The sequence below is a fragment of the Echiichthys vipera genome (genome assembly GCF_963691815.1).
Source record: "Echiichthys vipera genome assembly, chromosome: 7".
Classification (NCBI taxonomy): domain Eukaryota; kingdom Metazoa; phylum Chordata; class Actinopteri; order Perciformes; family Trachinidae; genus Echiichthys; species Echiichthys vipera.
Window position 1 is genome coordinate 23,054,018 of NC_139832.1, and position 24,605 is coordinate 23,078,622.

A 24,605-nucleotide genomic window follows, 5' to 3' on the forward strand; every position below is an offset into this window, starting at 1 on the left:
GACTGTCACCCAGTGCCCAGAGAGAGACATCCTCTTAGGGCTGGGACAAAGGTGGCCGGTCCACAGGGATTACCCATTAGCATGCTAGTCTGTGTGTTTAACACTGGCCTGAATTGAACGGACAAGAGCCAGCACCCTGGTCTATTCTTAAGCAGGGAAGTGTTACTGTTTCAGCTGCTAATGCCGCTCTGACTTATGCATATATACGCATACATGCATATATATGAGAGGAATTTTTGTTTCTATAGGTATGCTGAATGACGTAATGACAGCACAGCTGTTTGAGGTAAACAATATATAACTTTTTATTTATTCAATAACCAGTTATTGTCTTTACTTTTCACTAAAAAATACATGTATTTTAAGTAATATCTCATGAGGGTTTTCAGTTTGCATTTAATGAACCTTTCCTTGACTTCCTTACAATGTGGTCTGCCGGCCTTTTGAACTGTGTGTGTTGGTGTGTTGGCCTTTTAGTGGTTATCAGACTGTGACATCCACTGAGTTAGGAGCAATATTACATATTGTTTGATGTTAGTTGTGCAGAATCAGTGTCATTGGTGCCTTTATGCTGTCAAAGAATGGCGTGAATTGCACAGCAAGGCATCTGTCCCAATCTAGGATTCATGCTAAAGTTTGAACATGAATGAAGCTGAAACCAGGTGGTAGCTGCAAATATTGCTGACTTATTCATGCTGTGAAACTAGCCAATTTGTCAATGGTGTTTTAGTTATCTGCGTGTTGGGGTGACCATAGTCTCACCATTTTCTCTCTCTCTCTCTCTCTCTCTCTCTCCCTCTGTGTGTGTGTTAGCCTAATGATGTGTAAAGACGCCTGTATGGAAATGTGTATTTGTGATTGTCCTCAATGGTTGTGTGTATGTGTGATGTGTGAAACGCTCCTGTTTTTTGGTGCTGCTGTGTGTTTGATTATGTGCTCAGACTTGCTGGCTGGTGGCTGATAATGACACAAGAGGCCGTGTGTTTGTGGATCTCTGAGCTGAGGAGATTCCCACCGTGCTCAGTGTGTCTGGGCTCTGTGTGTTTTTGAGGTTGCACGCGTGACTCCGCCAGCTGTTCTATTCTCCCGTTGGCCCCCTCAACCCTACCCAGCCCTGGTCCCTCGCCGACCCCTCCTTCCCTCAGAGGCCTGCTCTTCATCTGATAAGAGCCGCGCTGGCCAAACCCTCAGCGGATCTCCTCAGAGCCCCTCAGAATTGCTCCGTCCTAACAATACAGCCTCCTTCCCCTCCACGCTCAGTCCATTTACATGTGAAAACACTGGGTCTTATCTCCAGTTCACTGGAGCTATGGCACACCGGCCAAGTGAGTGTACGTGTTCCTATATGTGGGAGCAAGTGTCCTTGAGAGAGAGCTGCATTAGTGAAAGCAAGTGAACGCTTATGTGGCTAAATCTAAATTTATATCCCTACTTGAGCCTCGTATCTCTTACATTTTCCAGTTGCGAAGCATTATCAGAAATGACATGTGCATATTAAATATACACTAACCCCAAGAGTCTCATTCAGCACTAGTTGAAATAATTAAAATCTTTATTGTCAGCTGGGTATTAGCCAGCTTTATCGCACTTGCACCGTATCCAATAGCTAACGGCTACGGTAATGCCAAATGAAAGACCCCCAAGAGAGGAAAAGTAGTCTCTCTTCTCTGTCACCTTGGAATATTGCCATAGTGTCTGTTAACGATAATCTACATCTACATGAACGTCCCCACTTTCCTTACTGCAATGCAGGCCAAACCACTATTACTTCCTTATTGTCATCGTTTGCGTCATCTTTACTGTTCTCTACACTGTTGCCCACTGAGGGTCCATTGACTCAAGACTAATGGGGCTTGGTCTCATCTCCTGTGGGGGCATACATCAAAGGACAGCATCCTCTCGTCCAGCTCACTATTTTGCAGCATATAGAAATAGCCCTTTTGCCAATTCACCAGCTGCCAGGCAGAAAGATGCCGGACAGACGGCAAAAAAGAGAAGTGTGCAGGCTTTTAATTAAAGTCTGTGTAGTTAAGGGCTCGGGCTAAGCAAACATGGGCCTCTGGCATCAGAGTTTAAGATGAAGTAAAGGAGAGCGGGGCGATGAGAGAAAAGCTCCAAACATAGGAGGGGCGAGGGGGAGCGAAAATGAGAGATGTATGAGTGTGGGCTGATAAAAGATGAGCAGGGCCGTTAAAGGATGAGAGGCAGGTAGAGCGATGGGAAGGACAGGATAGGGGGGAAGGGTGTGTGTGCTGTCAGAGATGCTATCTCACATTATCTGTTGTATAATAATGTGATGCGGATATTGGGGAGGGAGGTGCGAGATGAGATGCAGGGTTTTGGGGGACATAACAATGAAAATAGGGGGCGACTGGTGAGATAATGTTCAGAGTATTCATGTATTCAGTGAATTCTGTGTCATAAGTGATGTAGATAGTTGCCATGAATCTTAGATGTATGCAAATGTGAGAAGGCCAAGCTTGAAATTTTGTTCCCAAAAGAGTATCAATAGCTTCTCTGACAGAACCTAAATTTGACATATTAGATTACAACATTGTAGCAGGACAGAAGCGAAGAGCGTTGCACGTTCTGCCCTAAGCTTCGTCCTTCATGGTGATACGGTGACCTCTATTGGTGGAGATGTAGAAGTGCACGTTTCTGTTCAGCAGCCACTACAGTGTGACATTAATGCACGGAGGGAAAACGTGGATACTTGAGGGGATTCAAGAGCTTCCCAGCTAAATGATATATGCTTTGATTTCACCGACTGTCACTTGATCGGTGCTTCACACCAGCAGAGGCTTTCTAAAAGTGGTTGAAGGTTTCAGTGGTGGAGAGTAACTTCGCACATTTACTCAAAGCATTGTACTGAAGCATATTTCTGAGATACTTCTTTCTATTTCATGCTACTTTATGCTACTTTATGCTTGCAGTCCACTGCAATCCAGAGGGAAAATTGAATTTTCTGCTCCACTACATTTATATAACAGCTCAAGTAGCAACTTACAAAACAAAAACAAAAAAACATATGATAACCTTATAAAATACATCCTCAAAGCAATTTCAGTCAAAAACAACTGGACTGGTTGTTTGTCTAGGAAGACGTTTCACCTCTCATCCAAGAGGCTTCATCAGTTCATGTACACATCTGACCAGGCTGGGTCAGATGCGTAATATATATAGTAATATCATAAATAATTATAAATCACATGGGGCCACTTTTACTGCAGAATGAGTATGTTTGTACTGCACTGCCCTCGGCTAACATACCTTTTTGTCCTCCACTTCTCCCCCCAATTTTTTCTTTATACTTACACAGAATGAAAAGTTGCTGAATGAAAGATGCTATGATAAATAATAAAATGAAGGTGCAGGAGTGGATATGTATCAAGTGGGAGTGCAGGGGCCTTCTTTCAGGACGAGTGAGGGTGCCGCATGGGCCAAGCTCACATACATGTCACTGTTCTGCATGTTGAAATAGAGGTAACTTGGAAATAAAAAAATGTGTATATGGATCTTTAAAGGAAACATATTTAATATTATTTTGTTTTTTATGAACATATCCATTGGAATGCACATGCAGGCACATTCTATGGGCCTAATGGAAACAGTCAGGATCATACATACAGTGCCTATAGAAAGTTAAGGTACCCTTTTGAAATAGTCACTTTTTTTGCCTTACAACATTCAAGTTAATTTTTTCAAAATTTCTGAAAATTAAGAAAAAAATTAAAAACTAGAATAGCAGCGTTGGAGTACCAAGATGTAATACTTTGTGGGGGCACCTTTTGCTTTAATTACAGCCATCAGTCTGTTTGGATTTGTCTCTACCAGCTTTGTGCACCTAGATTGGGAAATATTTCCCCATTCTTCCTGCAGAACTGTTGGAGTTCAGTCAGATTCTGTGGTGAGCGGTGATGGACTGCACTCTTCAAGTCCATCCACGGATGTTCTGTAGGATTCCGGTCAGAGCTCTGACTAGGCCACTCTAGGACATTCACCTTTCTGTCCTCTAGCCACTGTGTTGTTTTTATGGCGGTGTGTTTTGGGTCGTTGTCATGCTGGGAGGTGAACCACCTGCTCATTTTCAAGTGTCTAATAGTGGGTGTACTTGGAAGCATCCATTTTCCCTTCAATCCTGACCAACTGCCCAGTCCCTGCTGAAGAGAAACAAGCCCACAACATAATGCTGCTTCACTGTAGGTATGTTGTGTTTTGAGTGGTGTGCTGTGTTTGGTTTTCACCAAACATAGCGCTTGGAGCTCAGCCCAAAAAGTTTTGGTGTCACCAGAGAACCTTTTGCCACATGGCATCAGAAATGTCAATATGTTTTTACGAGACTCAGTGTGACATTTTTTAAGAAGAGGCTTCTTTCTCTCCACCCTGCCATACATGTACAGCTTGTGAAATTGTTGTCACATGCACAGATCGACCAACCTCTGCCATTTAGCCTTGTAACTCCTTCAAGGTCACCATGGGCCTCTCGCTTCCCTGGTCAATCTTTTCCTGGCTTAGTCCACCAGTTTGGAGGGGCGGCCCGATCTAGCCAAGGTCTGGGTGGTGCCATATGCCTGCCACTTCTGGACCACACTCTAAACGGTACTCAGAGGGATAGTTAAAGCCTTTGAAACATTTTTATATCCTTCTCCTAACTTGTGCATCTTTCCAACCGTGGTGAATTATTTGAGTTACCTTGCACTAATGGAGTGGAATCCTCAAGGAACAGCAGATTTTATTTTGAAGTAAAATCTAAAACACCACAATTGATGTCAGGTGGAGGCCAATTAACTTGGTGTGTGATCTGGAAGGTGATTGGTTATACCTGAGAACTTTTATAATAGTTATTCTAAAGGGACTCATCACTTTTTCAAGCCTGCTATTCTTTGTTTTTCATTTTTTATTAATTTTCAGAAATTTTGAATAAAAATTTCACTTGAATGTTGAAAGGGAAAATGTGTAAATCAAACTGGATACATACATTTTATGTATTATCATTTCAGGCTGCAAAACAAAAAAGTGACTATTTCAAAGGGGTATCAAAACTTTTTAATAGCCAGTGTATACTCTGATAATGAGGACAGTGAGTTTGAGGAAAGTGAAAGTGAGGAAGAATTCAACACAGAATCAGGACTGAGAGGCAGAAAAATACTAGCATACTCCCAATATCTTACTGCTGAAATGAATTTAATAGAATTTTTAGCATAATCTGCACCATACAGTTTAATAATCGATTTGAAACAGCATATTGTAACCAGGTGAAGGGTGAAAGTAAGGCGTAGGACAAAATAAGTGCACCCCTACAAATGATAATATGTTGTAAATTGTAATATGTTATGTTTTCTTTTTGAAGGAGCTGATGTATCATCTGAAGATTAACTTAATGAGAGGAATAAATATTGTGAATGCAGGACTTTTAATTGAGTATTTGTGGTATGGTCTCTTTTCTTTAGTAATGGATCAGAGTGCTTTCGGTCTCTCCGCCCACACTGTAGGCTCAGATGGCATTTCTGCTGCTAAATCTTTATTATTTGGGGATTTGTGATCTAACGTTTGTCTGTCTGGGGCACAGAATGGCGGTGAAGCCTCCAGATTTTACAATAAACACATTATGACAGTGTATTAAGTTACTGAGAAAATGTAATATTAGATGTCCAGGAAGACTCGAAGACACACAGGATCTGAGTCAGATTTTTATATTACTCTGAATGTACGGAATACAGTGGATAAAAAGATCATGATGGCCAATGTCACACATACACTTGCACGCACACACACACAAACACGCTCACGCACACACACACACATATATACGCAAATCACTAACTTCATGAGATCAAAAGGAATTTGATCTTCCTTAAAAAGATATAAACAACTGGTATAAATTTAGTCCTGAGAAATATTTTCCAGTTTTACAGCAAATAACATGAATTCTGTGTTACTCAATGTACCTTTAGACATTTTAATATAATAAAGGCACACACAGTTGAGACACAAAATGATTCCTTTGGAGGGAAATATTCTTGGGTGATAATTAATAATGATTATCTTTGGTTTGATTGTTTTTCTCATGCCTGCATCATCACTGCTGGCTCTGGAGGAAAAGAAAGAAGCAAAGGAGAACTACATTTACACCTTCATCCCTCACTTTAAACTCTACTTTTAAATACTTGTCTTTACTTCTACTATCTCCTACTGTATGTACAGTGTTGAACAAACCACTTTGATATGAACGAACAAAGGTCAAAAGACAATAGTACATTTATAAACACAGATCCTTCAGATATGGATTTCATCAGTCATTGTATAATACTACTGAGGGTAATTTTCCAGAATGACACAGATATTATATACATTAAAAAATCTCAAGCAAAATCTGTAACAATCTTATCTAAGACATGAAATTCTTAAAACTATGTTTCTGAGCTTACCACGCGACTTGTGCCCACAAACATGTCACATACAAAGGCACCAAACTGGCCACAATAACAACTACAAAATCATTTGGATTTCTTTTTTTGTGTCTACATGAAAACATTATTGGTCTTTGAACAGAAATGTAATACAAATGTATCTTTTGCTTAGAGGAATGATTTATGAAACTCACTTGGTAAGGATATATACTTTTAGAATTTCTGCTCAGCATTATTGGGGAAAAAATCTCCGTGGTCCTCTTCACATTTTGAGCCTGAATTTAACCAAATGACAACAAGAAATGTTGTGGAAAATACTGTGAAAAAAGCTCAAGACCTCAATTGTATCTTAAACAACTCAGTGGAAACACTTTGCTAATATGGGTTTAGTTTGAAGTACCACTAAAAAAAACCACAACCAGTCCACTTGAACCGTATTATCTTGTCACTACTCATATCAGCACTGAAAAAAAACTATTTGAAATGTTTGAGTACCTTTGACTGACTGTTCTTGTGTAGCGTAGCTGTATAGGTTTCTGTTGAACTATATGATTCAAAATCAATTTACACAATACTACTGTATTATCTTTGCTTTGACTTACTAATAAGATCAGCTTATTCGAAGCTAACACACTTTGTTTGTACCCTAATTGTTGAATGCACTTATTGGAAGTCGCTTTGGACAAAAGCGTCAGCTAAATAAAATGTAATGTAATTTAATGTACTCTAAAAAGTGTATCGACTTCATTCAGAATAAGGTATCAAGATGTCAAAATGATGAAGTACATTAAGTCATCAAACATAGAAGTAATCCTCAACAGTACAGATATTATCTGGCTTTCAGGTATTTGCAGTTAGAACACAATATAAATCTCTTATAAAGCTCACTATGGAAAACATAGTAGATGTGAAATGTGAAGTACAGCGAGGAGTATGGCAAAATGGTGCATGACTTTGTCTCATTGCTGCCAAAATGTGTTACACAACGGAGAATAACGGTACTTCTTTGGAGATGCAGGCTGTGGTCACTGTAAAGTACCATATACAGTATTTCTTCAAGGGGGCACAATTCAACTGAACTTAACGGATGAAAAATGGATGAATGTTGAACTGACTAATGTGTAGTGCAGCCAAAACCCCAGCAGGGGGAGCCAGCATACAAGATCAGTCTAGCAGGATGAGCTTGTCTCAGTCCAGTGCTTCAGTGAGCTGATGTGTAGGCAGCAAGTTTAGGACATTGTTGAGTCTACAGTCCCTTAGTCCCTGTTGTGTCTTCTCAGCAGGTCTTTGCTGTGGACTTGTCCTGACCTCATATAGCCCTGCAGCCGGGTCCTTCAGTCCTGCAGTCTCTGAGTTCTAACTAGTTCTACCAAGAGGGAGACTACAGCCGCTCCAACTCCTCTCTGGAGGTCAAACTCGGCTGCATGCCTGAAGCCACAGTTCTGGGTGTAGAGGGTGCAGAGGGATGTGCTGTAGGGTGGCTTAAGGCGTCTTGAGGGCCCTCATATTGAGGAAGCTCGCCCTCTGATGGAAGCTCCCCCTCTGAGAGGTATGGGGGAGGAGGGAGATCAAACCATGGAGGCCGACTGGGGGAAAAAAACAAGAGGAGACAGATAGAGGAAGAATGTGATGTCAGGGTTGTGAGATATTGCATAAGCACTGTACAATGAATGTTTTGTTGACTAAGACCAGCATCTAGCAAAGATTTGAGATGCAAACACCCCTGTCTAAGAAAATAACATCATAATGTAAGAAGAACCTGTCATTATTTAAAGACACCTGTAAGATTCAAATTCCAATATTATGTTTTTTTCCCCCCGATTTATTTTGATCAACTGGAAAAAAGTTATAATTAAAAAATGAATCATTGTGAAGCTGGTAATGGTGAAGAAAGGTAAATCAGAAAATCATTCTCTTCATTTTCACTGTATTTTTGTATTTATTTTAGTAATTTTTGATCAGCTTCGTAACCAGCAACAATCCCACCAAAAGCATCGCTGGGACCAATGCTGACAGATATTTTATGGATTTAGTCTGTATGAAAATCGACTGTATGAGAAGAACAAGCTAACAAGTACATTGAATTACAGTTGTATTATGTTTCATTAAAATTCTACACTAAATTCGATTATACTTTGCAAGTGAGACAACTTTTAACCCCCTATTTCTGCTTTTGGTTTAGTCATGGTTTACAAGGTTTTCTTTATAGATATAGACACAAGATTATAATCCTCCATACAGCTGTTAGACTTATTATTGCTTTCACCTGACATCCAGAACAGCTTGTGAGTAAGATGGAGGTGAGTCCATGGAGAGTCCGGAGGGATAAAGGGTCCCAGATAGCAGCTGCAGTGCCTGAGGAGTTGAGCTGTACTGGCCCGCTGCGGAGGGGGAGCCGGGGGAGAGACCAGGGCCCCCGGGATGGACGTGGCCCCGGTCCAAAATGACCAGACGGGACAGCAGCAGAGGCTGGTGGTGGTGCGAGCTCCCTCTGACACCTCTGGGCAGCAGGACGCTCCGCTTCCTCTGGTGATGGAGCACCAACGCCAGCAATGCCACCACCAGGACGAAGATAACGGCGCTGCCGATGACGGCGTAGGTGATGCTGGGGTAGTAGCGCAGACGATAGTCCAGTGTCACAAAGTCCTGCCCTGGAGCTTCTGTTAGGGAGAGGGAAGTAGATGAAGATAAAGTTGAGGATGGATGATGTAGGGGGTTGGGGAGAAGGGAGGATGAGTGGTACAGTTGCAGAGCTCGGGGAAAGGACAAAGGAGCGAGGGAAATGGGCATAAATAGCAAGCAGTAAATAGATTTCCAGTTCATCTTGAAATGTGTTCTGTCCGATTCAATAGGGGCAGCCTCTCTTGGAGATGAGAGCGCTATATAATAAGCCTAACAGCCGTCAGACTCGACCCAAGAGCCAGAGACAAGGAGAACAAATGTTCTAGTTTTAGATAAAACATAACTGCTTACGAGCAGACAGTACCGTGGAACTAAGGGGAGGGGTGGTGGTGTTGGGGGGGGTGGGGGGGGGGGGTGGTGGTGAAGGGATACTATTCATTAGGTAGCTGAAGTAAGGCTGTCCTAATGAGAAATGAGCTACATATAACTATTTTACAGTTTGTTTGAATTCAAATTACACTAATGCCTCAAGGTGCTGTAAACATCAAACCTCCATGTGCCTCCTAAAAAGTTCAAAACACCCTGTGGAATACTTTGTCTGCTCTGTGTTTGAGGTTTCTCCACTGCTGCTGAACAGACTCTGTGTATTAAAGCCTTATATAAACTTAAAAATGACTCAAATCTCTGTCCAATAGCTATCATGCAGACAGTTGAGGATACTGCCTAGAAAGCTTGCCAGGAAATGACCATTGCGAGATATCTCGAGGTACAATCAATTTTTCAAAATGCTGCCATCTGTAAGGATTAGATCCTCTGAAACTGTAAAGTAGGCATCTTTTGGAGCTGTTTTTTCAAGTTTTCCAGGCTTATATAGACTTACAGGCGCTTGGGGGATCTTGTGTTTAGCAGTATAGATTCCCCCTACATGTAAAAGCTTGAGCTACAGGGCCTCAGAGAATTCAATAAAACGTGCAGAACTTCACAAAAAGTCAACCAGTGTGACCCTGCTGTGTTGAGTTTTAGGTCTGGTTCACAAAGCTACGATGACTACAATGCCTGTGAAAGGGATTTCCACTTTCTGACTCCAAGTAGATTATGCAATTTACTCTCTCTCTCTCTCTATATATATATATATATATACTGGAATCCAAATCATGCATTGATAGAGGTCACAATGTGTACTTGAAGGAATAGTTGGGAAATAAGCTTGTTTGTTTTCTTGTATACAGTAAATGCTACGCTACGGCTAGCAGCTTTCTAGCTAAGCTAGGCATACAGGCTGTTAACAGGACAGGGAGAAACAACTAACATGTCTACGTTTGTTTAATTTGTACCAACAACAACAAAAAAAGAATAAGTTTAAGTTCCACCTTCATCAGGGTTATATGCCCGACTATTTCTTGGCTGGGCACACTAACTTCCTGGAGTCTCTGATGGTTGCCTGGCAACCTTACAAGGATAACAAGACTCCAGGAAGTGAGTGTGCCTTTCCAAAAACTAATTTGGCACATAGTCCCTGTAACACTGCAATGTTGTAGCAGTGAAGTGTTGATGCATTTTAGTTTTTGTACAGATTAAACAAACAACATACTGTATTATGTGTTAATCAGTGAGCTTTAGAGGTAATCATAAGTGGATTCTGTACCTTCAGAGACTACCCTGTTTCCAGCCTTTATGCTAAACTAAGCTAACCGGCTGCTAACTTCATATTTAACTGACCAATTTAATCTAATTCTCTGCAAGAAAACAAGTAAGTGCTTTTCTCAAAATGTCAAACTATTCCTTTGAGAATAAGGTGCTGTGGGTTGGAGAGACTATCAAAGCTAATATTTGTCAGATTTTTGCCAAAGTATTTGTATGGACAAAGAAGCAAGCTATCATTTGAGGTGTTTTTTGAGCTTGTTTTCTTGTTCTTCGAGACACCATGCTGCATGTCTACCTGACCTTGAAGGCCTGAGGGACTCTTCAGCAGTGTGTGTGTGTGCGTGTGTGTGTGCGCGCGCACGCACATGCTGTTCAATTCCCAACAACAACCAGCCTGGCATAAAGCCTATTTATGTACCAGTGTGTAGTCAGGGGCCCCATGCCTTAATTAAATCTAATCTAATTCAGATGCTCCACCCGCCTGCTGCCCCAACCAGGCACCAGCCAATAAAACAAGCCCCCTCGACCCCTCCCTTGTGATTTAAAATTGGCCAATCTTTCACGCTACCAATTAATTATGAACTGGACTCTCAGCAGAGAAAGGCCAAAACAAAGAAGAATTATTTCCATAATTACCTAGTAGAAAACGAACAAATAAAGAGATCCCACCGCTGCCACCCTACACTGCCTATCAGGTTTCAGTGCAGTCCTCTGGGAGCAGAGAGAAACACACACAAAAGGAACTCATAATGCTGTAACATTAACAATGAGAGCCTATTCGGTACATTAGCGATAGAAGCCTGAAAGGCTGTTTCAAATCACACAGGAGATGAAAACACTGAGAGGAAAGGAAAAAGAGACTGAAGCAAGCTTCTTTTCTGTTAGAGGAGAGAGGTCCTGTGTGTGTTGCCCCCCGCTGTGTGTGTGATTGAGCTCCGCATTCTGTGTTTCAGCCCATTTTGAGCTGTTAGTTGTAGTTACGGTACAAAGAAAGGTGTGATCACCTCATTCAAAGATAGGTGAGGGGGGTCTCACAATAACAATGGTAATTCAGATTCAAAAGAATACAGTCCTAGTCACACACCAGTGCCTTACTGATCAACCCATGCACTGCAAACCTGGATTTATTGAGACCCAGTGGAGCTGTGTGTGAGAACGCAAATGTTGGAATCAGTTGGATCGGACATTAAACAGACTTTACTCTGCCAGCTCCCTAGTACAGAATCTGTGTAATGTCCGATTGAGCCCATGTGTGAATATAGCAGGTAATTATCTGAAGAATTCACAGCAAGCGAGTGGGAATGTTGATGACATTTTGAACATGCAGCTTGCTTGAAACCAGAAGAAAACAAAAACATGAAAGTGAAGAAGAAGGGTCATTTACCCAAAGACTCTAAAATATCTAACTGGAGAGAAGACAAGATTTGCAAACTTGCAGATCCCTTTTATTACCAAATTATGAACTGGCTACGTGACCACGGTGAAATCAGCATCATGTCCTGCCTCCTGAACTCAGGTACCACCCCCTCACCGAAACCCAAACTGGACAATATCCTGTTGTGTGCTACATGGTCAGACCATGTCTGGACCTGATTCATCATTGTCCTGAGCCAGTGCCAGGTGTTGAATTCAAGGTACATTAAAGGAAAAAGGGGGAAAGTCACACACTCAAAACTATGATTACATCTTTTAATTTTAAATTATATAGATTAACATTTCTGCACATATTGCCTCCTTTAACATAATTCATTATTATATGATATTATGTCAAAACAGGTTAGTTAAAAGGAATGGCCTTCACTGTGTTTTACTGGCTTTCAGACCTTAACCGTCCCCACATCTCTTGTGATTGGTGTGCTCACACACCACTTATAGTGCCGGGTCCTGCTAGCATCTCTGACAGTGTTAATACATTTGTACCACATTCACTTCATGGAACTGTCATGATCAAAGGTGAACATCAAAGATCACTAGAGGCTTTCCTATCTTTTATTCTTTGTCAAACTAGTTGACATGAAAGTCCAAGCAAAGCTGCTTGGATCCACAATTGACCACACGGGGGTAAAGTTCAAAGTGAACAAAACTGTCATTTTAGTTAATTCAATCTTGTGTGACATGAAAATTGAAATTCTAAAAACCAAATGGACAGTTAGCTAAAAGTCATAGGCAAATGGTTCAACCTATAGCTGCTTTCATCTTCAGGTACTCCTCAATCTTCTCTTTATCCATGGAATCAACTGGAACACTCCTCTACAATTTCTGGAATTCTTCATCTACAACAAACTGGCAGTGCTTCTCATTGTGGAACAGGATCTTCTGCATATTTTAATCTTGAGGGGGTGAACATCCTCAGAAACATTATGGAGCATTTCTGAGTGGAGCTGCGTATAGATGTAGTTCTGTTCCACATAAATATGCTCTCCAGTGACATTGGCACAACTAACAGTGCTTCTATACTGTTTTCATAAACTCATAAACCTTCCATATGTGGAGGCTTGGGGAAGGGAGCTAGGTGCAGCCTCTCAGCCACTTTAATTACATCAGAGTGCCTTCTCCCCGCATCCCTCCCCTTTCCTCCCATCTCGCCTCCTCTTTACCACTCCTGTGCCTTTTGTTTCCCCCTCTTGCTTCTCTTCTAATGCCTCCCTCTTCCTCCCCCTCAGCTTTGTGCTTCCCATTACTCCCTCCTCTCCTCTGCACCCGCTATTCCACTCTAGTCCCCTCTTGTTGGTAATTTACTGTCATGGAGATGACATGCACCTTGCTTTTATGATATACAACAACTGTACTCAGCCTGGATTATGCACTCTGTGGAATGCTTATCAACAGCAAAAACCTTTCGAATCTCCATTTTCAATTTTTCTTCACTTTCTCTTTACACTCTCCAGGCTTGGTCCTCATTCTCTCTTAAATTGTCTACCACACTCTCTCTTTTTGCATTACATTATCTCCTACCTGCCTTCATCTTATTGTCCCTGCGTGTGAGTTGAGAATTATAGGGACATGGAGGGGTCACAGACAGACAAATGTGGACATGTCCAAAGGGAGTGGGAGGGAAGATGAGCATATAGTGCATTTTGAAGTATCATGTGCACACATCTTATCTTCCCTACCACAGACTGGGAAAATTGAAGTCCACACACTGCTCCAAACTAGCCTTACATTTATTACAAGAGACAGAGTAACACGGACCCCCTGCTGTATCCCTTCAATACCAGGAACGCACTCTTTTTGCCTGGATCCCTTTTTTTGTTGCTCTCTTCTACATCTTTGTGCTATCCTTTTTAAACCTGGATAACGAGCCTCATTTTCTTTGAGACTTTCCTTTTTCTTCTTCAACTGGCATTGTTAGGAATTCTCAGTGTGGTCTTACAAAGTAAAACCTAAAATCAGACTGATATATTGGCAAGGTCCATTTTTAGCTGTTCATATATTGAAAAATATAATGCCAGTTGGGGTAATAAAAAGAGGCAAATACATGTTAATTAAGGTAATTTATAAATAGTGTGATAATTACGTGTACATTACTGTAGTTTGTCCAGCACAGATGTTATCTTTTAGCTGTAAAATGTCCTGCTGAGTACTTGTACATATATTTGTCTTAGAGTTAGAGTGAAATGGAAGTTAGAGCGTCTTTATGTTCAGTAATGTAACCATTTTTCTATGTGAAACAGGTATAGTTACAAGAGGGATTTGAATCAAGTTGTTGCCAACTGATATTCAAACAGATATCACTCACCTGCAGTAGCAACAACAACCAACAACATCATCTCATCTTCATCCGCTTATCCGGGGTCGGGTCGCGACAACATAAAGAAAACAACAAGTGGGTTTTGTATATTGAGGGGTTACTGTAGCTATTTGCCCCCAAATCACCATCATACATCTTATGTCTAGGATCCCATGTTCCCAATGAGTTATCAAACTATTTTAAAGTGTTTTAAAAAAGAGAAAAGAGGGATTTTGATATAAAAATACTTAAAAAAGGATTTTTGACACATATTTAGAATATAACAAGAGCAAATAATCGGGACCCAGGACTATTGCTTGAGTTTCATTTCATTATGTCTTTACACAGCCCCATTTAAATGATCTTTATTAAAATAGTTAACTTGTGTTCAATTCTGATATACTGTATACACTAATGTCACTAATCTAATATCAACATCATCATCAGGTTTTTTTTTAAACTCAAGTAATGATATTGGTATCCGCCTCAACAACCTCAAGATTTACATTAAAGTGTAGCACAGCACATGAGTTATAAGAGAAGAAGCTTTCACACGAGAATAGTTCTTAGTTGAAATTAAATAAAAACAGAAATCCATTGAAAGGTGCTACAGAACAAGATGCCACAGAATATTGGTGCACACCCTCACATTGTGGGCTTGTATTCAGCTACTGAAGCAAACTGAGGGCCAATGTTAGTGCACAATAGGCTATTGAGCATGCAGTGATGATTAAAACAAGCTCTGAAGCACTTCTTTGTCTGCCTTTAATCAAACTATGCTGCAAATCAACAGCAGACATGTCGCTGGGCTGAGATACAAGTTTTTTTTTAATGGAACAAAATTCATTTATCCTGATTGGCTACCTGCCACTGAATATGCTAACCAACAACATGTCAGAATGCGCTCATCCAAGAATGAATGAGTATAATAAAAGGAATAGAAATCGGGCTAATAAAAGGTTCCAGATATCTTAATTGCCACACTTAAAACACCTCTAAATAAAGGGAATGGAAATATCCCCTCCCTCTGGCTCATTCCTGAGGGAAAAGCTAGGGCCTGCACAGATGTGCTTTACTTTCCCTATGCAATGAAGACTCATTTCCCATTCACAAAGTGCAATCTTTAAACAGAGTGCAAAGTGTGTGTGTGTGTGGGGGGTGGGTAATCATCCTCTGGCTCCAGCATTCCAGGGTTTGCAGGTAGGTGTCGAGTGCGGCTGTCTTTAGATGATGGAGGTTGGTCACAGCAGTGTTTCCCCTTATTGGAGCGTCACTTTGTCTGACGCTAATTACAGGTGTGGGCCCCTGGGCTCATTTTGCAGCTCTGTTGCCACAGTTACGCCCACAATAACGGAGTGATAAGATTAAGTGCAGAACCACTGACAGGCTTGGCCAACTCATAGCTCAAAACATTAAGTCCAGTATGAGAAAAGAAGAGGAAAAAGGGAAGGGAAGAGAAGCGAAGTGAAGCGAAGCGAAGAGAAGAGAAGAGAAGAGAAGAGAAGAGAAGAAGGATGAGAAGAAGGATGAGAAGAGAAGGGATAGATGAAACCACTAGGGGGCAGACAGCTCTCATGTTTTCTTGGCAACATGCACATACAGTATACTCATATACTTAAACACACATTCACATTTATCAGTTAGTAGTGGGCGGGCATCCAGTGCGTTGGGTTGAGGGGTGTGTTGGGGGTGTGTTGTGGGTGGGGTGGTGGGGGGTTGCCATCTGGCTTCAAAACACCCTCAAACAGACGCACACACATGCAATTAGTTCCCATACACAACATGCATGCTAACCAGGCACATGCATTCACAAGCATAGCATACAGTAAGTTCATCAAAAAAAAAAGTTCAAACACATCCACACACCCACACATTCACACATGCTTTTAGATGCTGCAAAAAAAAAATGCAATACAAACAAAATCCCACAAATCCTTTCATCCCGGTCCAGAGCGGGCTAACTAAACCCATGCCACATGGTGGAGAAATGGGAGAAAAAAAAATTGGGGGAAAACTACAAACAGCAACTTGTGGGTCGTTTGGAACACTCGTGCCTCTCCAATGCTAGCAGAGAGGAATCGAGAGACTGAAAAACAAACTCTTAAAAGTGACTGTGGTGGCTATGGTCGCAATAAAAATTGCTAAAAAGTATTATAAAACTGAAACTATCAGGGTTTTTTACTGTCTTTCTGGCACAATTTACATGTGCCATTAAATTTAAATCTTCATCTGGAATATAACACAATCATTCCACTGCCTTTACTCCCAGCAATTGTTGTCTGCGTTTTTCCCTGCATTGCGATTTGGTGCACCCTATAAAAGTGTAGTGAGGTTACTTTTCTTTCTCTACAGGAAGTATTCGAATGGATTTACAGCTGTTGTGTTTTACAACACGTGAACGTTTCAGTGTTTACTTTTGACTTTGGAAACGAGGATTGTCCTCTTTTGGTGCATCATCTTGGCCAGTAGCAGAGCCTTTAGTGGTTTTATTTCTAACTCATGAGCAGACACTGTCCAATGTCATCCAATCACTCTGTAAACCAGGATGGATGCTTCGAGCAAACACTTGACTTTAACCCAGGAGGCAGCTGTTATGTTATGTTACAAACATATTTATTTAAAAACCTACAACTATCTTATCCTAACTCTAGTATTTGTTTTTTGTTTGAATTCACAACATTAACCACACCCCCCTTTTTTTAAAACAGTGACTGCTGAGCTACCCAGTGGGTCCACAAATGACACCAAGGGGTGTATATGTTATGAGTATGGACGTGAAAAGTTTGAACCTTCTTTATCTAGATAAGACCTCCAGATACAGACCAAACTTTATTTCCCCACATAAATGCCTCTCCTCCATCCTTACTCACATGCTTTCACTACTGCACTCGAGATGTATGGTGTTTATTTGTGTGCTGTACCTTACGGATGAGACATATCCACTCAAGCACCACTGATAAATGGCTTTTGATACAGGCATCCTTGCAAAGAAACTGTGAAACACTCGGGGTATATTTCATCTAGCAGAAATGTGGAAACACTCAATGTTCTCACTGCATGTTAGATCAAAGTCTATGCAGGCCCAATGCCCTCAATGACAGGATGTCGGATTTCCTATTAGGTTCGTGCTTGACACAATGTGTTTATTGCTTTGACCTGCCTAAGCCCTTTGAGCAACTGCCTTCATGCAGGCATTTCAGGCCGCATGCATTTTAAACAAGAGCGTGAGATTTATCAATGCACTCTTGGATTTCAGAAAATGAGACGCTGGTTGTAGAACTTTAAGGACTAATGAATCCCTAAATAATCGTTTTCACAGCTCTCTTTAGATCTTAGGGCTTGGACCCTTTGCTTTCAGGTGATCATCCTCGTTGTCCTCTGTTCTGTGTTATTGTTTTTAATAAACCCTCCATGCCAACAAATTTCCCCCTGGTGGGACATAAAAGATTGATTGATTGAAAGCTGCTCTGCCAAGCCATGCTGGGAAGCAAAGTGTGTTAACTGCTTTGCTACGGGACTGTTGCAGATCCCTTCGGCAACCCAGCATTAATATTCATGTCCCATGCTATCACCCTGTTCCTGTTGCTGTGCCCCGTCATGTACTATATGTCTGTTCTTGTTAGCATGCACAGAGAAAGAAGGAATTAATGGACAGGCTGTGTGTTTGTGTGTGTGTGTGTGTGTGTGTGTGTGTGGTATTCTAAAAGCCTGCCTGTCCATTAATAATGTAACTTTGTTATGTCTATACGGTTTCATGAAGGAAAGCCTGTGTTTTTGTCTGTCTTTCTTCAACTCTGTCCATTTGTCTGTCTGTACATCCCTGTGTGTGTATGTGTGTGTGTGTTTGAGTGGTGCTTTGGGGAAGCGAGGTTTTCATGCTTCATCGGGCTTCTATTTGCCTGTCCTGTAATAACTTGTCCGCTCCATTGCTCGCCACTATCAGACCCCCCCATAACACTCAGTCACAACTTACTGTGGAGCTGCTAGAAGAGTGGAGGGGAGGTTGGAGTTAATGAATGACTTCAGCATCTGGAGAACATCCACAGAGGAGGAGGAGGAGGAGGAGAGTGAAGGGAAAGATGGGAAGGACAGGAAGGTTGAAGGGCAGGTGAAAGGAAGACAACTGGCTGATACATTTAAGGAGTAGCTATTGCAAAAAGGTTAAATGTTGACTATGGTAAATGAAGTGAGTACTACAGCATCATGTACTTGTAGTGACAAGAAGTCAGTCTGATTTAATAACCAATAACAATGCAGATTACTCTGACTGCTTTACTTTAATGGTATTGGTAAGCTTGGAACAGACACAGAAGGGCTACATATAGTTAATGCCTAATATTCAACAATGTTGAGTATAATTGGTTCTCGGGCTGCCCCCAAATAGTCGACCAAGCACTGGTCGACCAAAAAATCACAAGTCGACCAAAATTTAATTAGTTCATTGGTCGCAGGGAAAAAAAAATTGGAGCCATATCTTGTCAAAATTAAGTGAAAATCTATGTGACTGGCGGCTAGTATTGGGCCTAAAAGACTGTAGGGCTTTAATTTAAAGGACCAGATACAGGAAGTCATGACACTCACTCAAAGCAGTGTTTTTTTTTTTTTTAAGACGGCAGGTCCTCTCGACATCGTTAACAGTTAATCATTTATAGCCAATCATGTCGGGAAAGACGTCTAAAATATGGGATCACTTTGAAAAGAACAAGGATGACCCTAAGGTCACATGCAAACTTTGCAAGAAAAACTTCACCTATCACTCAACCATGACAAACATGACATACCACCTTAAAACATGTAAGTAAGTAACAAGAAATAACAAGAAAATTCTTGTTCGGGGGCAGTCCTAATTGGTTCTAATCTTTTATGTATGGTGCAGCCTTTTGAAGTTGCTAAATTGCAGTGACATATATGTGTATATGTGAACATATGTACATATACGGTACAGTATGTATGCGCTTAAAGATACATTTTCGTATTTTCTGCTCCGATTGTGTCTACTTGTCTCAGAGGGGTGGGTTGTTGTCTTCACACAAAAGTAAATTTCCTTCTAAGAATATTTAGACATTTTGGAAAATATGCTTGTTCGCTTTCTTTCCAAGAGTTAGATGAGAAGATCGACACTGCGCTCATATTTGTGTGACAGATGCATGTCGACGGGTGGTACGTGCTGAACTATTTCTTGGCTGGGCGCAGTGACTTCAAGGTGTACAAAGGACTTAATGTTGCTGCTGATGGGGAAACATGGGAGAACTGTAAAAAGTGAGACAGTAGAGTAGCCTCTGTAGAACAGTGGGGAAAGACTGAAGGTATGTTCACAAAGAACAGGCTTTTGTGTGTTGGTGAAAAGATGGGCTATGAATATAGCTTTTCCTTGTGTATCACAGAGAATCAGACGCAGTAGGAGCTGCAAAAGCAAAGATGCGTCACTCAACGCTCTACTGCTTCAACAGAGGCACAGGAGTGGGAGTTTCAACTCTTTTTTTTTGTAGAAACCCTTGTGGTGGCTGTAAAGGGTAGGCTATATTTCCTGGAGCAAAGGGAAGAATGGGGATGGTTAGAGGTTGCCCATGATCACTGAGAGGCTTTGAGTAAGATCCCCTTCCACCAAACCTGACGGTTACGGTCACCATGGCAACTGTTCTTTGGGGCAGAAAGGTGAGTTGGGAAGGGGAGGAGGCCTGCCTGATACTAGAAACAACCAGCACTCACTTACGCCTGACGCATGCGCACAAATAGATAAACCCAAGGCCAAGAATTGATGGAGCTGAGTGATAAGATAGTTGAGATTAAGAGTCCTATTCAGGACTGTGTGCATTTGCAGGGATGGGATCCACAGACTTCGTCAAGCCTCCACATGAGGGACAGGACACTAGGTTATAAACCGTAGCCTGGAGCTAGATAAACAAAACGGCAGGCAGAATGACATGCAGGAGTCACAGAGGAGACACACACTCATGTGACAGCCTCTGTGACAGGGGGCTGACGTGGGACGATTGACTTGAGAAAATGGGATTTTGTGACTTACTAAGCTCATACAATACAGAAGAGAGCTATGGATGTTGATGCTCATTAAGCTCAAATGTGAAGGTAAAGAATGTGAGAATGGTATTAAATGTATGGATATTTTATTATTTTTATGAAATATATTCCTGTCATGGAGATGATTTATGTACGCCATAATATGTTAAACTTTGTGTGAACTGAATTATATGTAAGCACAGTAGTGCATTTTAATACCCTGCTTTCACCCTGCTGTGTGACCCGGAGGACAGAGGGAGCTTCACAAATATTATGTAAGGACTGTGGATGAGCTTCCTTAACCATAAAACACATGAAATCAAGGCAAAACACCACATTTTCTTTCCATCACAGTTGACCTCTAATGTCAGCAGGATTTATTAGAAGTCAGATACATGGTTAACGGAAAAGGTAAATGTTACCAGGGACAACCTGACTAAAAATATGTTGAAAGACTGTGATGGGGAGGAGGATAAGGCTGAGTTGATGCTGTCACATGGATATTTGGAGAAAAACAACTATTTTAGAGGCACACAAAGGAGAGATACCATTCAAAACCCTATTACTAAAAGTCTGGCAGCAGCAGCAGGGTGTTTGTAACAGGACTAGTCTTTTAATAAATGGACAGCAGTGAGGACTGTTCTGTACTGCCAGCATGGCGTTGCGTCTAACTCTCAGATGTTTGCTCTGCTTACCGCTAATATAAGTTTCCACTGTCAACCAAAACCTTTGTTTCATAGCTCTTCAAAGCACTCAGAGGTCTATTTGTTATCAACAGCTTGAAAGGATTTTTTGCCATGAATAATGTGCTCCTGTCCTGAACCAATAACTTAAGTATGCACATTTTCCCAGATTGTGAAAAGCATCTATAACGGCGAATCTCTTTAGTCATTAACTGTAAATTGGGACAGTTACCAAGACATGCAAGCTTTTAGAATAATTCCCTTTTCTTTTTGGAGGTTTTATGCCTGCCAATGCTGTAAGAAAATCGACTTGTGGAGAGGGGGGATTATTAATGCATCACAATGAAAAGTTGCGCATAGGGAATGTTTTAGAACCTCTTCTTCAGGGATGCATTCGTGGAAACTCCAGTATTTTAACTTGAGAGGCATCCAAGAGATCTGTCTTTAGGAGACAAAACTTGGAAGATCCTTTTTGAGATTGCTTGAAAAGGATAATGCGAAATTTTAAATATTTTCCATTTGCATTTCAGCAGCTTACTCTCAAATCTCTAATGTCCTGGCAGACTTGCTTACACAGATAAGGAAGTTAAGTCAGTTAACAGTTAAACACATTATGCTTACAAAAAGCACATTCATGCTTACAAAAAGGTCATTAGTAATAAGCTAATGAAAAGGAGAAAATGAAAACAAAATTTGATATAGTCCTTTAATAAAAGTCCTTTAGTTTGACTTCTCAAGCTTATCCAACTCTCCGAAGGGAGTTATCCTACATCCACATTTGGTGATGAGATTAGTGCATGGTTATTGCTTCTTGCTTTAAACTGGGTGTGTCAGCTACCTTTGTAGATGTCATTTTTATTGATCACAAGTGGCAGTTAAGGCATCAGTCTCAGGCTGCCACTCACAGGTTCAACTGCTGAGTTTGTACCATAGCGCACTTGTGACTGGCAGGTCAACAGATGAGATCACAGGGTTGCTATGGTGCATCTTATTGTATCAGTGCTAACATTATGACACACAAAGATAGAGTGTGTCCGTTTTCTAAGCCCTCCTCTGTACAGAGATAAAACTAAATCCATTTGTGAACATTAAGTGACATGTTCTATTCTGTTTGTGTAAAAGGCGGCAACACTTTGAACTGCGAGTTAAAATCCAATTATTTTTATATTGTTCTGAGTAAATTATTCTAAACACATTTCTATATGTGTCAAAAGCAGAACACGTAATGTTCCCTTTCCAAATACAATACAATAATGTGTAAATTATATTAATTCTGAACACAAACAGCAACAACACAGAATAATGAAGACAAACTGCAAAAAATGACAAAGTATTGCAGTTAAATGCTGCAGCACTCTCAGGTTTAACGCTGACATAAACTCTGCACTCAGAAAAACATACACACACGCAAGAACACGCATGAGCACACAGGCAATACATTCCTCATGGTAACATTATCTACTGAGAGGAGGTGGCAACAGGAGACCGTGTTTCAGTGAGTGAAGCCCCAGTTGAAAGCATTTGATTTAGTTCTCAGAGCAGGGATCGTAGTCACACAGACAGGATTTCTAAAGTTCCGTAGAGACCTCTCTCTTAATAACAATGTAGGGAAATTGACAGTTGTAGAATAATCTCAGGTAGTTTCTTCTTATTTGATCACCTAAATCACTGAAGAGATTTCCATATATGTTCTGTGTGCATCGATAAATATGCACACAGGCCAGCCAATGCTGTTCAAGGCTAAACACAGCCAGCATGAACAGCCTGCTCAAGGCTTATCTCTTAAAGGTACAGTGAATCGCAGCTCCCCCGCCCCCACACGACAGGCCCACTTTATCCTGGCAGGCCACGCTACGATAAGTCTGAGCTCAGAGAGGAGAGGGGCGCAGGGAAGTCAGGCCAAGATCTAGCTTCAGATCAAGTTGGATAAACCCCGCAAAGATACACACACATTCATGCTATGTATAAACACACAGTAATTGATAAACACACAAAACATGGACGCACCAAATAATAAAAGTAGTCTGTAAAGAATAGGAAGGCGCTGCACACTCAGAATATCACTGCCCGTGTACAATGCCGGTCCTCCCATGGCTTCAGTTCTGCCCTGTTCTTCTCCTGGTTAAGAAACAGAGCAAGACCCCTGATGCCCATTCTACCACCTAATCCCCTCTTCTTCAACAATAGGCCTGGTCAGGCTGGTGGAAGTGCGAGGAGCCCCTGCGTCTTTTTATCAAAGTCAAACAACAGAACAACACAGCTCGTTGCTGAAGGTGTATGGCTCCTGCTCATACCTTTGTGTTCAGCTAGAGTGGAATCAATGGCCTCTGTCTGAGTGATAAGAAGTGAAGCATGATGGTCGTGCAGCTTGCGCATGTTTGCTCCAAGGGGGACAGTGGGGGTCGAGGAAGCATGGACAGATTTGGGATCAGTGCCTATGGGGAGGCTGGTACCTGGAGGTCAGAGATAAGGCTGGTCACAAAGCGTTCTCTCAGATAAGTGCCTGAAGTCGTGACCTTTTACGTATGAAAGACAAGTCTGCGAAAGAACGCAGGCCATGCATGCTGTGCAGTCTGAACAAACAATGGGGAGCTGAGGGGATAGAGAAAAAAAACGCCAGCAGGAATCTTGGTTTGCCTCACCAGAAGGTATGCTAAGTGTGTCACCATCTCTGTGAGGTCTTTTGCATACTCCCCAGCTATTATTATTTGTCAATCTTTCTCTTGTCTCTCATCTTCTTTCTCTCTCCCTGCACGTCATTTGCATATCCCGCACATCGAGTGAAGCCCACAGCTGAAAATAGCCGATTGAGGGCTTCTTGAAGACCAAAAGGACAGAACGGCAGTGTTCGATGAATTGCAGAGATGTGACAAACAACATCCTTTCGTACCTTGTCCCCTGGATATGTACAACACCAAAGCTTTATTAAGAAGAAGAAAATACATTTCCTCTTGTTGCTTAAGGGGAAGATATAAACACAACCCAGCCAATTAGGATCAATGCTTCTAAAATCAATTATGCATGTACTATTATAAATTCACTATATGCACAAGAGCCCTGTAGCTTATTGGCAGAATTGAAGCAGTGTGTGTTTAACCTTTACATGTGAAAGGAAGATTATTTTTCTACTTATACCCTTGCTGTACAGCTTACTTGCTCAATGTATTTTCCTCATTCCTTCCCTTGCACTCTAGTTCCCCCACTTTAGTTTTTTGTCTATCTTTATTGACAACATTCTTTCCTTCGTTTGATCACTAAAAGCTCAGTGAATGTTTGTTTTGCTTTCTCCCTCCCAGATGCCTTTGTTTCCTGGCTCTTATCAAAGTATTCAGATTCTTTATGCCTGTTGATCTTTTATACGCCTTATTCTCAGCAGGAGCCTCTTTTAATGGGCTAGACAGCCACATTAATGGATTCCTCCAAATCAATAACAGCCAGCCACAGTATATGTTAACGTAAACTAATGCTGCATCATCTTCAATAACTGATCCGTGTCCA

General features: G+C 41.3%; 1 protein-coding gene across 1 annotated transcript in view; it reads right to left on the bottom strand.

The window, feature by feature from the left end:
- Positions 1–7,077: 7,077 nt before the first annotated feature.
- ldlrad3 (low density lipoprotein receptor class A domain containing 3) overlaps positions 7,078–24,605 on the bottom strand; it is a 75,396-nt gene continuing 57,868 nt past the window's right edge. The window contains exons 5-6 of the mRNA XM_083917074.1: positions 8,677–9,070; positions 7,078–7,996 (exon numbers count right to left, since the gene is read on the bottom strand). Coding sequence (XP_083773200.1) covers positions 7,792–7,996; positions 8,677–9,070 — 599 coding nt within the window. The 3' untranslated portion in view covers positions 7,078–7,791. The remainder of the gene's footprint in view (positions 7,997–8,676; positions 9,071–24,605) is intronic.